The sequence below is a fragment of the Coregonus lavaretus genome (genome assembly GCF_964263955.1).
Source record: "Coregonus lavaretus genome assembly, chromosome: 25".
Taxonomy (NCBI): domain Eukaryota; kingdom Metazoa; phylum Chordata; class Actinopteri; order Salmoniformes; family Salmonidae; genus Coregonus; species Coregonus lavaretus.
Window position 1 is genome coordinate 1,081,138 of NC_140012.1, and position 17,485 is coordinate 1,098,622.

General features: G+C 40.4%; 2 protein-coding genes across 2 annotated transcripts in view; one reads left to right on the plus strand and one right to left on the minus strand.

The window, feature by feature from the left end:
- Positions 1 to 16,571, minus strand: part of dclre1a (DNA cross-link repair 1A (PSO2 homolog, S. cerevisiae)) — a 38,184-nt gene extending 21,613 nt beyond the window's left edge. The window contains exons 1-3 of the mRNA XM_084142014.1: positions 15,807 to 16,571; positions 2,658 to 3,977; positions 1,925 to 2,058 (exon numbers count right to left, since the gene is read on the minus strand). Of these exons, the coding sequence (XP_083998140.1) occupies positions 1,925 to 2,058; positions 2,658 to 3,977; positions 15,807 to 16,257 (1,905 nt within the window). The 5' untranslated portion in view covers positions 16,258 to 16,571. The remainder of the gene's footprint in view (positions 1 to 1,924; positions 2,059 to 2,657; positions 3,978 to 15,806) is intronic.
- A 541-nt stretch (positions 16,572 to 17,112) lies between these two features.
- Positions 17,113 to 17,485, plus strand: part of nhlrc2 (NHL repeat containing 2) — a 42,311-nt gene continuing 41,938 nt past the window's right edge. Inside the window, exon 1 of the mRNA XM_084142015.1 lies at positions 17,113 to 17,320. Coding sequence (XP_083998141.1) covers positions 17,158 to 17,320 — 163 coding nt within the window. The 5' untranslated portion in view covers positions 17,113 to 17,157. The remainder of the gene's footprint in view (positions 17,321 to 17,485) is intronic.

Here is a 17,485-nt window from a genome sequence, read left to right on the forward strand (position 1 = left end):
ATAAACTTCAACTAGTGAAGAATACGGCTGCTAGAATCTTGACTAGAACCAAAAAGTTTATATTACTCCAGTGCTAGCCTCAATAGGGTTGTTCTGCTGTCTGTAAAGAAATGGGTGGGCTGTAGGTTAAATTGTTGCTATGATTGGATAGTGTGCAGCAAATCTCAGTTTTGGAAGGTACTGACTATGACAAAAATTATCCTTCTTACACTTTTTAGTACATTTTGGGACTACAATAGATGTTTTTGACTACTATCGATGTCACATAGGCAGTTTTCAACAAGTTGTTTTTTTGGTTCAGCTCCTCTTTAAAAGTACAACTTTGAAATCAGCCCTTGCCTCAACAGGAAGCCTACTGGTGTACGCTATCCAATGATAGCAGCAGCCCATCCATTTCTTTATAGACTACCCTATCAAGTCATTAGCATGCAGCCCCTGGTGATGTGTTTGATTGACATGAGACAACGAACGAGACATAGCTAGCCTACAATACATTGTCGCCAATGTTCGGTTGAAAGAACAAGACGTGTTCTTTATAAACGGCTTGTTTTTTCCCAACTCAAACATCCTGACATTCATGAGGTAACGTTAGCATCCGAAACACAACTATCATTCCTTTAGCCAAAGTACAGTGGCTGTTTGGGCTATTTCAACTACGGTGAGAGAAGAGGAACACACAACGGTAGGCTATAGCGAACTTAACTCACCCACATCAAACCCACTGATCAAACCACACCCCCAAGACCAGTGGTGTATAGTACGTAAGTAAAAATACTTTAAAGTACTACTTAAGTAGTTTTTTGGGGTATCTGTACTTTACTATTTATATTTTTGACAACTTTTACTTTTACTATACTACATTCCTAAAGAAAATGATGTACTTTTTACTCCATACATTTTCCCTGACACCCTAAAGTACTCATTACATTTCGAATGCTTAGCAGGATAGGAAAATTGTCAAATTCACGCTCTTATCAAGAGAACATCCCTGGTCATCCCTACTGCCTCTGATCTGGCGGACTCATTAAACACAAACGCTTCGTTTGTAAAGATGTCTGAGTGTTGGAGTGTGCCCCCGGCTATCTGTAATTTAAAAAAACTAGTAAATGGTGCCGTCTGGTTTGCTTAATATAAGGAATTTGATATGATTTCTATTTTTACTTTTGATACTTAAGAATATTCTAGCAATTACATTTACTTAAGTATATTTAAAACCCACATACTTTTAGACTTTTACTCAAGTAGTATTGTACTGGATGACTTTCACTTTTACTTGAGTCATTTTCTATTAAGGTATCTTTACTTTTACTCAAGTATGACAATTGGGTACTTTTTCCACCACTGCCCAAGACCCAAATCGCATTTTACTTAATGAGGTCAAAAACCAAGGCGAAATCAGTGAGTTCAGCTGCCCTTTAAAGGGGCAATCTGCAGTTCCTACATCAACTTTTGGACTTATACATTTATGACCCATTGATTATTGACGAACATAACTTATAAATGCCTCATGAGCTTAGTTCAACTGTTGTACCCCATCAGAACCCAAAATATAAGCTTGTTTTATTCCAATGTTTGTAAACAAAGTAAATGAAACAAATACTATATAGCCTCAAAACATGGTTAAAACTATAATTTTGGTATCATGGATGGTCAGTCCTTGCATCCAAAGCTCTGTCTATGAATTTGAGAGTGGTTAAGTTAAGACTGAAGACTTCTCTCTTCATTCAGTCCTATGATTGAGTCTGGCCCAGGGGTGGGAAGGTGAACGGCAAGGTAATGGAGTGACAAGCCACCCTTGCAGTCTCTGCTTGGCCCCAACTCTCTATTGGGATTTCTGCCGCAATCAAAATTATAAAATACATTTGATTGATTGACAGCATGCATTGGCCCACTTGCATCTGTTTTAGTTGGGAAGTGCCCTTACTCTGTTACAGTAGATAGGGAATGTAGAGCTCTTCTTCAGGCCTCCATAGTGGTCTGAATGGAAGTGTGTGAGGAAGTAACTGGTGATGCCCTCTACCAGCCCATACTGAAAAGCATCCACAGCAATCTTAGTGCCTGTGCAAAAAGAGAGAAAAAAGAGAAGGACGCTAGTCACTTCCAGTCATACTTGAGAAAAACATGTTGCAGAATGAAATTAGTACTAAATGTGTAGATTTCCACTAGGTGATTTAGCTCACCTGGAGCTGACTGGTATTTGCACTTTTTTATTTTGCCCTAAACCCAGGTAGGCCTAAGCCTTTTACACTGTAGCATAGGGTTAGCCGGGACATCCTGATATTGATAGCAGTCGGAGACTAAGGTATAATACAATAAGATGTACTGCAGTCGGAGACTAAGGTATAATACAATAAGATGTACTACAGTCGGAGACTAAGGTATAATACAATAAAGATGTACTACAGTCGGAGACTAAGGTATAATACAATAAGATGTACTTTCTCCTACATTTTTCATGGAAGGCGCTAGGGGTGGCTATCTTCAAAAAGTCCCCCGTAAGTCGGTTTAATAATACTTTCCTGTGGATAGCCTACGTCAGTCTCCGACTGCACATTGTTAGCAGTATGTTAAGCTATCTCAGGAGGTTGTTCCTGCTACCAATTAGCCATCCACAGGGCACACTGCATGCTACTTACACTCGTCACCGACCAACTCACCTGGAATCTTTTTATAAAACGGGCATCGCTTGGGCTCCCCTTGCTCTCCATCAGTTCTCCCCCTGTTCCACCTCTTCCTACCTCCCTCACTCGGAGTCTGTGTAGTCCCACCGTCTGATCTCACTCCAACTTTAGGGGTCTCCGTGGCATTTGCACCTCTGCCTTTCCTCTGACATCTTCCATGGTCCCCTTTGCCTCCCTTGCGCTCTCCGAGTACAGGATCCTGCTGGAGACTCACCCCAGGTAAAACATTCCCATTCCCAGCCTCCTGCTCCTTCTCTTTGTCCTTCAGGGGCTTGAGCCCAAAAAACACCCCAATGTCTGTCTGTTTGAGCCTAGAGGCTGCACCCTTGCCCTTGCCCTTCCTAGGTGCCATGGTTGCCTGAGATTGTTGGGTGGGGGAAGCTTCGGAAGATGGAGGCACTTGAGGTAATGACATGTTCAACGCTGTGTTTGTGTGAGTGGGGCACTGATCCAAGCTTTTGGAATGGAGGCTGCTATTGATGTTTGGGCTGAACAGGCGCTCCCGTAAGCTTTCTAATACTATACTTTCTGGAGACTGGAGTGGAGGCCTAGCACTGAACGCATTATAGTTATCCTCTGTATGCTCTTCTCTTGAGGAGCTAGGTAGATGATTGCTAGGCACTAATGAGCTAATTGACACCACTTGGGTGTCGTTGAATACTGGAGAGCCTACAATTTCATTTGTTTCAGAATGAGCCACAAGGTTGGAAAATAACTCATCGTCACTTGAGACTCCATCACTGAACAACAACATTGAGTCATTATTGTCCCCATCTTCCAACATATTGCTTGGAAATAGTGCTTTTCTTGGTTGTGTTCCATTAACTTCTATATCTGGGGGGAACTCAGAGATGGGGGAATAGGAGATCTCATCATCACTAAAAGCAGAGGGCTCTGCTTTGACAAAACCACCCTCAAGGCTTTCACACCCACTATTGTCCTTATGAGGGGTTGATACTTTTGTTTTATACTCTTGAAAGGTAGACTTCAAGCCTTTGGTAGAAGGTGACCAGCCTTTTTTTTTTCGGATTACCTCTGGAGCAGGAGACTGGAGCAGCAGAAGGGCATTTGGCTTTGTGGAGGATGTAGCTCCACTGTGTCTGTTAATGGGAGAAGAACTCTGGCTGTCCTGTGAGCTCTCCAAGCTTAATTTGGCCCCGTCATTGGTCACCGTCTCCAAGCAAAGACCGAAGAAGACCGTGCCATTGGTTGCTCGGCTGTGGGCAAGCAGGGAGTGGCTGTATTTCTGGTAGTGGCTCAGAATGGTGGAGTAGCACTGGATACCATTGGGACATTCTGCACACATGACATAAGACACAAAGACAGAGCAGGATTAGGGGTTACAAGGGATATGAGATTATGGTTAAGAATAGCATTTGCATGTAATATGCTAAAAGGGACATTCCTCATGAAACTGGAAAAAAAAAAAGGACATTACTTTATGGATGTTTCTGAAATTCAATACATTAATTGTTGAGAAATAATTTATTGAAGTTGGAATTGTTGGGTTCTAACTTGAAATATACTTACTCCTGTCACTATATTAGAAATGTTTTGTTATGATCGAATTTGTAAGCAAGTTTCTACGTGATCTAAATAACTCAACTCGCTAGTTTGCCTGTCTGTAAAGAGAAGAGACAGGCTGTACGTTGATCCTGCTGCTCTGATTGGATAGTGAAGCTGTATTTTTCCGTCCACTCGCTTCATAATTTCACCAGATCACTTTTCCCTGCATGTTTTTGGTTTGATCATTTAGATTACTGCTGCCTGCTACTATGATAAATCACATGGGAAAGACGTTTGCTATTAAGATATCAATGTGCATAATGTCTAAAAAGTGGGGAAAGAAAAAATAAATAAAATGAAACGCTGATGTGTAATCTGACAGCAAATTTGGCTGCCTGCTGCAAATTGAGGACACAGACACACACACACACACACACCCCTACCCCTATGTGTGCTGCTCCTAATCTGCAGCTTTTTTGCAGTGAGAACGTGCAGGGAGGTATTTTGCCAAAATCTATTTAGGCATATTAAAACACTTCCGTTTCTTCCGATCACGAGTATCATCCGATCCGACTATCAATTTACAGATATGATTATGGCCATGTCGGCACACCCCTAGTGTCCACACCCACTCTGCCCCAAGCAGGTGAAAACGTGCTTTGGTAATATAACTTCACTACCTTAAGTTATAAAATACATTTTACCAAGACAAATATGATTATTCATGTTCTGAATCATTCAGTGGGGTCTTTCTCTAAAATTGTATTAACAGTATATCCAAAATGTCAGATTCCGTAACCTAATACATCCGATAATAAGCACCAACAGAGCGATGCAACTTTCTCGCTGCAAATTCTGAGGAATTTACATTATTTTATTATTTATTTATTATTATTTTATTTTAGTCATTTAGCAGACGCTCTTATCCAGAGCGACTTACAGGAGCAATTAGGGTTAAGTGCCTTGCTCAAGGGCACATCGACAGTTTTTCACCTAGTCAGCTCGGGGATTAGAACCAGCAACCTTTCGGTTACTGGCACAACGCTCTTAACCACTAAGCTACCTGCCGCCCTTAACCACTAAGCTACCTGTTGTGGTGGTCGTCTTCAAAGTTGTTAACGCGGGTTGCAAAAAAGCAATATTTGCATGACGAGCTGAATTAGGCTTTGAAAATAAAAAAACTTGTGGTACGGTCAGTGCGCCGTTGACATTTCACAGAGATATGCTTGTTTTTGTGAGAAATCTTCGAAAAAATAACAGGAATTTCGCATTAATATGAAAAGTGTATACTAAAATATGAAAATACTACATGTCATGTCTCAAAATCGATATCTATTTTACCTATATTGTTTTATGTCCTGCGGATTCGAGAAGAAAGATGACAAGTTCAATGGGAAAGTGAGCCTGTCAGGGAGCCTTTGTTCCCGCACAACATCCAGCATAGCTGACACGATGCTGTGCAATTTCTTACCACAAACTCTATTAACTTTTGAACGGATTAGGATAGAGACATGAGGTTTGGAACATTGGTTCTCTTAGAAGACTATCTATAACATTGTTCAAAATACAAGTTTTTTTCTAATTTTATTTTATTGAATATTAAAACATACAATCTACCTGCAGTGAAGCCGCTCAACATTTACATTACATTCAGTCATCTAGCAGACCCCCATGCAGAGCGATCTACAGGTGCAACCAGGATCAAGTGCCCCGCCCAAGGGGACGTAGACAGATCTCCCACCAAGTCAAATTGTAGACCCGACCTATCGGCCACCAGCACCAGGTTCCCAACCGCCAGGCCACCAACCATCCAAGATACCCCCCTCAACCATCCAACCATTGTTTGTTTATTTTGACTTTATTTTTGACCGTCATTCTATTCCTCGCCTAGCAACTCCACTCCCACTTGTCTCCAGTTCCACATCCCAACCCTCTGTTTCTCTCAGCCCATCCCACCTATCTCTGCTGGCCACCCTCTTCGGATTTCTACGCGCCATATATATCTTTCAACTATGCTGTGATGTTTAACATAAAATTTGAATCTATCTAATTGAATAAAATCCACAGATTGTGAGTTGAAGATAAATAATTTTACTAAGAGTATTAGTATATTAGTAATTGACTGACCAGGTCTCTCTAGATCTCCCAACAATGCTATTTCTAGGGTCAATTTTTTATTAATATTATGCTTTTTCAGCCATTCCTAAACCTGAGACCATTCAAATGTACAATATAATTTAAAAACAAAATACGGTTTAAGTCTTTTATCAGCCAGCACATTTGAGTTCAACCATAATATTTGTTATATCTTTTCTGGGGGATGAAATTGAAATTGTAACCAGTTCTGCAATGCTTTTTTGAAAAATATATACTTTGAAGAAGGTTTCATTTTCAATTAATCAAAAATGAGACATGGCAATCTGCACAGTCAAAAATGACATTTTAAAAACAATGGATGAGCTTTTCTTAGTAATCTACTTGAGAACCATTTTTGGTTCAAGTAAAACTTTTGTATAAGTGAAGCTTTTAGAGATAGATTATTAAATATAAAAGCACTAAACCTCAACCCACCCAGTTCATATTCATTATATAGATAGGCACGCTTTATCTTGTCTGGTTTAGCATGCCAGATAAAGCAAAATATTTTTTGCTCATATGATTTGAAAAACTAATCATCAGGAGTAGGCAGCGCCATAAGTAAGTGAGTAAACTGAGATATGACTAAGGAGTTAATCAGTGTACGTTTTCAAAAATAGACAGGTATTTACCTCTCCATGGTTGCAGGATCTTGTCTATTTTTAATAGTTTTCTATTTGAATTAATTGTGGAGAGCTCATTTATATATTTTGTGATATGAATACCAAGTTGAGGAGAGACTGACTGCATCACTTCTTCTTTTTATAAGAAACATTAATGTGCTGAAAATCCCAAATTGTTTGCATAGTCAACTTACACACAGCTCTGACACACACACTTACCCCACCAGACATGCCACCAGGGGTCTTTTCACAGTCCCCAAATCCAGAACAAATTCAAGAAAGCGTACAGTATTATATAGATCCATTATTGCATGGAACTCCGTTCCATCTCATATTGCTCAAATAAACAGCAAACCTGGTTTCAAAAAACAGATAAAGCAACACCTCACGGCACGACGCCTCTCCCCTATTTGACCTAGATAGTTTGTGTGTATGTATTGATATGTAGGCTACGTGTGCCTTTAATAAAAAAATGTATGTAGTTCTGTCCTTGAACTGTTCTTGTCTATTAATGTTCTGTATTATGTCATGTTTCATGTTTTGTGTGGACCCCAGGAAGAGTAGCTGCTGCTTTTGCAACAGCTAATGGGGATCCTAATAAAATACAAAATTTCAAGCATGTCTGCTTCACCATCAGCCCATTTTATAGGTAAACTGCAGGGTAATATAATAGTTGTGTTTTTTTAAAAGGTCCAATATGTAATATGGTACACTTATCATAATTCGATTTTAGTCCAGAGAGGCCAGAAAATATCTAGATCTTCAATGAGACATTGCAGGGATCTAGCTCGTGGACTTAATATACAACTTGAGTCATCGTCATACATGGACACCTTTGTTTTTAAGCCTTGGATTGGTAATCCTCTAATGTTGTAATAGATAGCATTTCGATGGCCATAACGAATAGATATGGTGACAGCGAACACCCTTGTTTAACTTATCAGTTCAAAACTTTACCCACTGAATCAAGAGACTCCAGGCATTTATGGTATATACACTACCAGTCAAAAGTTCGGACACACCTACTCATTCAAGGGTTTTTCTTTATTTTTTATAAATGTTTACATTTTAATAATATTGAAGACTTCAAAACTATTGGCATTCTCTCAACCAGCTTCATGAGGTAGTCATCTGGAATGCATTTAAATTAACAGGTGTGCCTTCTTAAAAGTTAATTTGTGGAATTCCTTTCCTTCTTAATGCATTTGAGCCAATCAGTTGTATTGTGACAAGGTAGGGGTGGTATACAGAAGATATCCCTATTTGGTAAAAGATCAAGTCCATATTATGGCAAGAACAGCTCAAATAAGCAAAGAGAAACGACAGTCCATCATTACTTTAAGACAGGAAGGGCAGTCAATACGGAAAATGTCAAGAACTTTGAAAGTTTCTTCAAGTGCAGTTGCAAAAACCATCAAGTGCTATGATGAAATTGGCTCTCATGAGGACCGCCACAGGAATGGAAGACCCAGAGTTACCTCTGCTGCAGAGGATAAGTTCATTAGAGTTACCAGCCTCAGAAATTAGCCCAAAAAAATGCTTCACAGAGTTCAAGTAACAGACACATCTGTAGCTCAGTTGGTAGAGCATGGCGTTTGCAACGCCAGGGTTGTGGGTTCGATTCCCACGGGGGGCCAGTATGAAAAATAAATAAATAATAAAATAAAATAATGTATGCACTAACTGTAAGTCGCTCTCGATAAGAGCGTCTGCTAAATGACATTAAAAAAAACTTTTAAAAAACATAAACTGTTCAGAGGAGTCTGTGTGAATCAAGCCTTCATGGTCGAATTGCTGCAAAGAAACCACTACTAAAGGACCCCAATAAGAAGAGACTTGCTTGGGCCAAGAAACACGAGCAATGGACATTAGACCGGTTGAAATTTGTCCTTTGGTCTGGAGTCCAAATTGGAGATTTTTGGTTCAAACTGCTGTGTCTTTGTGAGACGCGGTGTGGGTGAACGGATGATCTCCGCATGTGTAATTCTCACCGTAAAGCATGGAGGAGGAGGTGTGATGGTGCTTTGCTGGTGACACTGTCTGTGGTTTATTTAGAATTCAAGGCACACTTAACCAGCATGGCTACCACAGCATTCTGCAGCGATACGCCATCCCATCTGGTTTGCGCTTAGGGGGTCTATCATTTGTTTTTCAACAGGACAATGACCCAACACACCTCCATGCTGTGTAAGGGCTATTTGACCAAGAAGGAGAGTGATGGAGTGCTGCATCAGATGACCTGGCCTCCACAATTCCCCGACCTCAACCCAATTGAGATGGTTTGGGATGAGTCGGAGAGCAGAGAGAAGGAAAAGCAGTCAACAAGTGCTCAGCATATTTGGGAACCCCTTCAAGACTGTTGGAAATTCATTACAGGCGAAGCTGGTTGAGAGAATGCCAAGAGTGTGCAAAGCTGTCATAAAGGCAAAGGGTGGCTATTTGAAGAATCTCAAATATATTTTGATTTGTTTAACACTTTTTTGGTTACTACATGATGCCATATGTGTTATTTCATAAATGTTGATATCTTCACTATTATTCTACAATGTAGAAAATAGTAAAAAATAAAGACAAACCCTTGAATGAGTAGGTGTGTCCAAACTTTTGACTGGTACTGTATATATTTATTTATTTTATTTATTTACCATATTAAATGATCATTGTAATTGCGCACACATTGATGTCAGACATGCACCTACCCCAATGCTCTGTTGCTGATGACTGGGATGAATGCAGGAGCAGATTTCAGGAGCAGGACAAGACGCCCTCTTTTTGACTGATGACTGATATAAGGGCATGTATGTGATAGGCCTATCTGGCTTATATGATTATGATGGTCATAATGCTTCATGACTGTCATAAAGTTATTTAAAATATAACAAAAAAATACATGACTAAAGAATTCATCACAACAAAGGATTTAAGAAACAAACTTTCAAACGAAAGGAAACATCTTGGCAGGGAAAAAACGAATTTGAATAAATGTGGTGTTTGACACTCTTATGTAGGTATTATAAAATAACGCAATATACAGTGCATTCGGAAAGTATTCAGACCCCTTGACTTTTCCACATTGTTACGTTACAGCCTTATTCTGAAATTGATTAAATTGTTCCTCATCAATCTACACACAATAGCCCATAATGACAAATAAAAAACAGGTTTTTAGAAATGTTTGCAAATGTATTAAAAATAAAAAAACAAATATTACATTTACATTAGTATTCAGACCCTTTACTCAGTACTTTGTTCAAGCACCTTTGGCAGCAATTACAGCCTCAAGTCTTGGGTATGACGCTACAAGCGTGGCACACCTGTATTTGGGGAGTTTCTCCCATTCTTCTCTGCAGATCCTCTCAAACGCTGTCAGGTTGGATGGGAGCGTCGCTGCACAGCTATTTTCAGGTCTCTACAGAGATGTTAGATCGGGTTGAAGTCCAGGCTCTGGCTGGGCCACTCAAGGACATTGAGACTTGTCCCGAAGCCACTCCTGCGTTGTCTTGGCTGTGTGCTTAGGGTCGGTGTCCTGTTGGAAGGTGAACCTTCACCCCAGTCTGAGGTCCTGAGTGCTCTGGAGCAGGTTTTCATCTCTCTGTACTTTGCTCTGTTCATCTTTGCCTCGATCCTGACTAGTCTCCCAGTCCCTGCCACTGAAAAACATCCCCACAGCGTGATGCTGCCACCACCTTGTTTCACCGTAGGGATGGTGCCAGGTTTCCTCCAGACGTGACGCTTGGCATTGAGGCCAAAGAGTTTGATCTTGGTTTCATCAGACCAGAGAATTTGGTCAGAGTCTTTAGGTGCCTTTTGGCAAATTCCAAGTGGGCTGTCATGTGCCTTTTGCTGAGGAGTGGCTTCCGTCTGGCCACTCTACCATAAAGGCCTGAATGGTGGAGTGCTGCAGAGATGGTTGTCCTTCTGGAAGGTTCTCCCATCTACACAGATGAACTCTAAAACTCTGTCAGAGTGACAATCGGGTTCTTGGTCACCTCCCTGACCAAGGCCCTTCTACCCCGATTGTTCAGTTTGCTCTAGGAAGAGTCTCGGGTGGTTCCAAACTTCTTCCATTTAAGAATGATGGAGGCCACTGTGTTCTTGGGGACCTTCAATGCTGCAGAAATGTAAATGTAAAATGTAAATGTAAATGTAAATGTTGTAGTACCCTTCCTCAGATCTGTGCCGCGACACTATCCTGTCCCGGAGCTCTACGGACCATTCCTTCGACCTCATGGCTTGGTTTTTGCTCTGACATGCACTGTCAACTGTGGGACCTTATATAAACAGGTGTGTGCCTTTCCAAATCATGTCCAATATATTTAATTTACCACAGGTGGACTCCAATCAAGTTGTAGAACAACCTGAGCTCAATTTTCGAGTCTCATAGCAAAGGGTCTGAATAGTTATGTAAATAAGGTGTTTCAGTTTTCAAACATTTTCTAAAAACCTGTTTTTGCTTCGTCATTATGGGGTATTGTGTGTAGATTGCTGAGGAATACATTTTAAAAAATCTATTTTAGAATAAGGCTGAAACTTAACAAAATGTGGAAAAAGTGAAGGTGTCTGAATACTTTCCAAAGGCACTGTATATTTTAAAATAAGTTGAAATTGAAAAAAACATTGTGTTCACACATGTATGTTTTTGATTTGGGAAACTGTACAGAACCCCAAAAATATATAATTAAAACTGACATTTAGATTTGATACTTTTCGAATGCACACACACACACACACACACACACACACACACACACACACACACACACACACACCTCTGTAGCTGAATTTGTAGAGCATGGCGCTTGTAACGCCAGGGTAGTGGGTTCGATCCCCGGGACCACCCATACCTAAAAATGTATGCACGCATGACTGTATGTCGCTTTGGATAAAAGCATCTGCTAAATGGCATATTATTATTATTAAGTCGGAAGTTTACATACACTTAGGTTGGAGTCATTAAAACTAGTTTTTCAAACACTCCACAAATTTCTTGTTAACAAACTATAGTTTTGGCAAGTCGGTTAGGACATCTACTTTGTGCATGACACAAGTAATTTTTCCAACAATTGTTTACAGACAGATTATTTCACTGTATCACAATTCCAGTGGGTCAGAAGTTTACAAACACTAAGTTGACTGTGCCTTTAAACAGCTTGGAAAATTCCAGAAAATGATGTCATGGCTTTAGAAGCTTCTGATAGGCTAATTGACATCATTTGAGTCAATTCGAGGTGTACCTGTGGATATATTTCAAGGCCTACCTTCAAACTCAGTGCCTCTTTGCTTGACATCATGGGAAAATCAAAAGAAATCAGCCAAGACCTCATAAAAAAAATTTGTAGACCTCCACAAGTCTGGTTCATCCTTGGGAGCAATTTCCAAACGCCTGAAGGCACCACGTTCATCTGAACAAACAATAGTACACAAGTATAAACACCATGGGACCACGCAGCCGTCATACCGCTCAGGAAGGAGACGCGTTCTGTCTCCTAGAGATGAACGTACTTTGGTGCAAAAACTGCAAATAAATCCCAGAACAACAGCAAAGGACCTTGTGAAGATGCTGGAGGAAACAGGTACAAAAGTATCTATATCCACAGTAAAAAGAGTCCTATATCGAGATAACCTGAAAGGTTGCTCAGCAAGGAAGAACCCACTGCTCCAAAACCGCCATAGAAAAGCCAGACTATGGTTTGCAACTGGACATGGGGACAAAGATCGTACTTTTTGGAGAAATGTCCTCTGGTCTGATGAAACAAAAATAGAACTGTTTGGCGATTATGACCATCGTTATGTTTGGAGGAAAAAGGGGGTTGCTTGCAAGCCGAAGAACACCATCCCAACCGTGAAGCACGGGGGTGGCAGCATCATCCTGTGGGGGTGCTTTGCTGCAGGAGGGACTGGTGCACTTCACAAAATAGATGGCATCATGAGGAAGGAAAATTATGTGGATATATTGATGCAACATCTCAAGACATCAGTCAGGAAGTTAAAGCTTGGTCACAAATGGGTCTTCCAAATGGACAATGACCCCAAGCATACTTAAAAAGTTGTGGAAAAATGGCTTAAGGACAACAAAGTCAAGGTATTGGAGTGGCCATCACAATGCCCTGACCTCAATCCTATAGAAAAATTGTGGGCAGAACTGAAAAGGCGTGTGCAAGCAAGGACGCCTACAAACCTGACTCAGTTTAACCAGCTCTGTCAGGAGGAATGGACCAAAATTCACCAAACTTATTGTGGGAAGGCTACCTGAAACGTTTGACCCAAGTTAAACAATTTAAAGGCAATGCTACCAAATACTAATTGAGTGCATGTAAACTTCTGACCCACTGGGAATGTGATGAAAGAAATAAAAGCTCTAATAAATAATTCTCTCTACTATTATTCTGACATTTCACATTCTTAAAATAAAGTGGTGATCCTAACTGACCTAAAACAGGGAATTGTTACTTGGATTAAATGTCAGGAATTGTGAAAAACAGAGTTTAAATGTATTTGGCTAAGGTGTATGTAAACTTCCGACTTCAACTGTACATACATACATATACACCACGTAAACACAGGCACACATTCGCCACACACACACTTATACTTCCACACCCATCACATACGCTGCTGCTACTGTCTATTATATATCCTGTTGCCTAGTCACTTTTCCCTTACCTATATGTACATACAGTATCTACCTCAATTTCCCCGCACCCCTGCACATCGACTCAGTACTGGTACCCCATGTACAGTGGGGAAAAAAAGTATTTAGTCAGCCACCAATTGTGCATGTTCTCCCACTTAAAAAGATGAGAGAGGCCTGTAATTTTCATCATAGGTACACGTCAACTATGATAGACAAATTGAGAGAAAAAAATCCAGAAAATCACATTGTAGGATTTTTAATGAATTTATTTGCAAATTATGGTGGAAAATAAGTATTTGGTCACCTACAAACAAGCAAGATTTCTGGCTCTCACAGACCTGTAACTTCTTCTTTAAGAGGCTCCTCTGTCCTCCACTCGTTACCTGTATTAATGGCATCTGTTTGAACTTGTTATCAGTATAAAAGGCACCTGTCCACAACCTCAAACAGTCACACTCCAAACTCCACTATGGCTAAGACCAAAGAGCTGTCAAAGGACACCAGAAACAAAATTGTAGACCTGCACCAGGCTGGGAAGACTGAATCTGCAATAGGTAGGCAGCTTGGTTTGAAGAAATCAACTGTGGGAGCAATTATTAGGAAATGGAAGACATACAAGACCACTGATAATCTCCCTCGATCTGGGGCTCCACGCAAGATTTCACCCCGTGGGGTCAAAATGATCACAAGAACGGTGAGCAAAAATCCCAGAACCACACGGGGGGACCTAGTGAATGACCTGCAGAGAGCTGGGACCAAAGTAACAAAGCCTACCATCAGTAACACACTACGCCGCCAGGGACTCAAATCCTGCAGTGCCAGACGTGTCCCCCTGCTTAAGCCAGTACATGTCCAGGCCCGTCTGAAGTTTGCTAGAGTGCATTTGGATGATCCAGAAGAGGATTGGGAGAATGTCATATGACCATATGAAACCAAAATATAACTTTTTGGTAAAAACTCAACTCGTCGTGTTTGGAGGACAAAGAATGCTGAGTTGCATCCAAAGAACACCATACCTACTGTGAAGCATGGGGGTGGAAACATCATGCTTTGGGGCTGTTTTTCTGCAAAGGGACCAGGACGACTGATCCGTGTAAAGGAAAGAATGAATGGGGCCAAGTATCGTGATATTTTGAGTGAAAACCTCCTTCCATCAGCAAGGGCATTGAAGATGAAACATGGCTGGGTCTTTCAGCATGACAATGATCCCAAACACACCACCCGGGCAACGAAGGAGTGGCTTCGTAAGAAGCATTTCAAGGTCCTGGAGTGGCCTAGCCAGTCTCCAGATCTCAACCCCATAGAAAATCTTTGGAGGGAGTTGAAAGTCCGTGTTGCCCAGCGACAGCCCCAAAACATCACTGCTCTAGAGGAGATCTGCATGGAGGAATGGGCCAAAATACCAGCAACAGTGTGTGAAAACCTTGTGAAGACTTACAGAAAACATTTGACCTGTGTCATTGCCATCAAAGGGTATATAACAAAGTATTGAGAAACTTTTGTTATTGACCAAATACTTATTTTCCACCATAATTTGCAAATAAATTCATTAAAAACCATACAATGTGATTTTCTGGATTTTTTTTCTTCTCATTTTGTCTGTCATAGTTGACGTGTACCTATGATGAAAATATACAGGCCTCTCTCATCTTTTTAAGTGGGAGAACTTGCACAATTGGTGGCTGACTAAATACTTTTTATCCCCACTGTATATAGCCATATAGCCTAGCTATTACTGCTCATTGTGTATTTATTCCTCATGTTATGCCTCATTATATTATATTATTATTATTATGCACCTTTTGTTTATGAAGCATGTGACAATTAAAATTGTATTTGATAGTTGTACTTTAAGTTAATGGTTTACACAAAGTGTTGGCCATTATTAGCCAATCTGGGTTTCTCAAGGAGTTCAAAAAATGAGAATGCATCCAACTGGTATTTATTTACGACTTCACAACTGGTCAATGCACACCTGGTTAAAGGATGCAGCACTAAAGGAGGCCGGGTAAGGCCAAAATGTCACAAATATTCCTGTTCAATTAATTATTTCTTAACATACTTTCACATACAAATGTCAAATATATACCAAACATCCGACTGGAAATAAAACCCGTTTTATGTAGGCCTATTGAATTTCAGAAAGATCCAAAAAGCCATGGTCTGTTTTTGTTCCAGTTTCTTCAGGAACGTCTCATATCGCAATCTGAAACAACAATACTGTACCTTTGCGGTCATCCTCAGGAGTATCAAGACATTCTGCGACATGCCATCTTTGAGATTGCACTACCAATATAGAGAATGGCATCTGACAGATCGGACAGAAACTTTCTCCAGGGGAAGATGCCTGGTCCACGTTCTCTCCTGCAGCAAGTGTACTATCATTATCTTGTGTTGACGGTGGAGAGGTGACATTTTGAGTTGAAAGTGTCCTACACGCCACCTCATTTGCCTTCACACTGAGGGAAATATTTGGAACTACTTCGGTGAGCTTCACATCTCTGACAGTGTTATTCACTTGGACAGACGTTTCTCCTATGGTTAATCTTTTGGAGGCTTGTCGGTACTTAGCCAGGGGTCCATTAAACGTTTTAGGTGTCTCTGTGTCCTTTCTTTTCTTCTTCTTCCTGAGAGGCTTATATTCCCATATGTCATCTTCCAAATCGTTCTTTGACATTTGAAGCAGAAGAAAGAATGGCACACAATGTTTTAAAACACCTCGTTGTGGCTACAATGTAGCCTGTTTAATTGCGCTTTTCTGTAACATCCTGCGGCAAGTTCGATGATGACATTCCATTCCGTTTTGGAACAGTTGCAGCCCCTCCAATGACCAAATCAAAACAGAAAACAGCTAATTGTGTTAGTAATTTTTCTAAATAATAACCTGTCAACAAGAAACTCTAGCAACCAGACGTAAAGCCAATGCAATGCAAAAATTAGCTATATCGTAAAAATGTATGAAACGGATCGGAATCAAGGCGATTCAAGACTGACTGATCTATAAATCACCTTGCATCATGAATAACTACTCAATATTATTTGTAGATCAGTCAGTCACAATTTACCCATGATACATCACGGTGATGCTCGCGCCATTGAACGTGTTCCACTAGTTACTACAGCCACAAAGTCCAAATTGGCAAAAAAGTTATGAAAACTAAAAAAACATATTTTTGGTCTTCATTTAAGGTAACGGTTAGGCATAACGTTAGCAGTGTGGTTAAGGTTAGGTTTAAAATAAGATTAGTAGAAGATAAATTGTAGAAATTAGGCGGGGTTTATGACTTTGTGGCTGTGGTAACAATTGACGACACCCTCGAACACGGAATCGTCTGTATTGTTGTTAGGAAATACAACAGCAGTTTCCAAACAATTAGCGTACAGTTATTTTTTTTCAATATTGTACTTTTAACATAAATATGTATCCAGGAGAACCTATATTAATAAGAGCACATATTTTTGAATGAATTACTTCCATATACAACCAGATACTAAACATTGCTCATTTTGTCACTGTTGAAAAATACTGGTGCAGAAAGTAGCATTGACTTTACTCAATGAGATTGTGGTTGGAAAGATGGCGTCCCAGTGCAGCCTTTCTGCTTTATTTTCAATCCAGAGCCAGTTGGACTACGCCCTGGACAACGCTACTAACCAACAAGAGAAAGAAAACCTTGTCTACCAGTACTTGAGAAAACTAGACGACAAAGATGACTTGAGGATTCCCGATTTTGATGAAGGTTAGGAAACTGTACATTAATGACAGCAAGCTGGGTGTTCTCTCAAATTAGAATTGTCGAGCGACGGCTGGCGCAGCATTTGCGCAGTCTGAAGTTATACATTGTTGGATGGGGCGCAACGTGTGTGTGTGTGTGTGTGTGTGTGTGTGTGTGTATATATATACA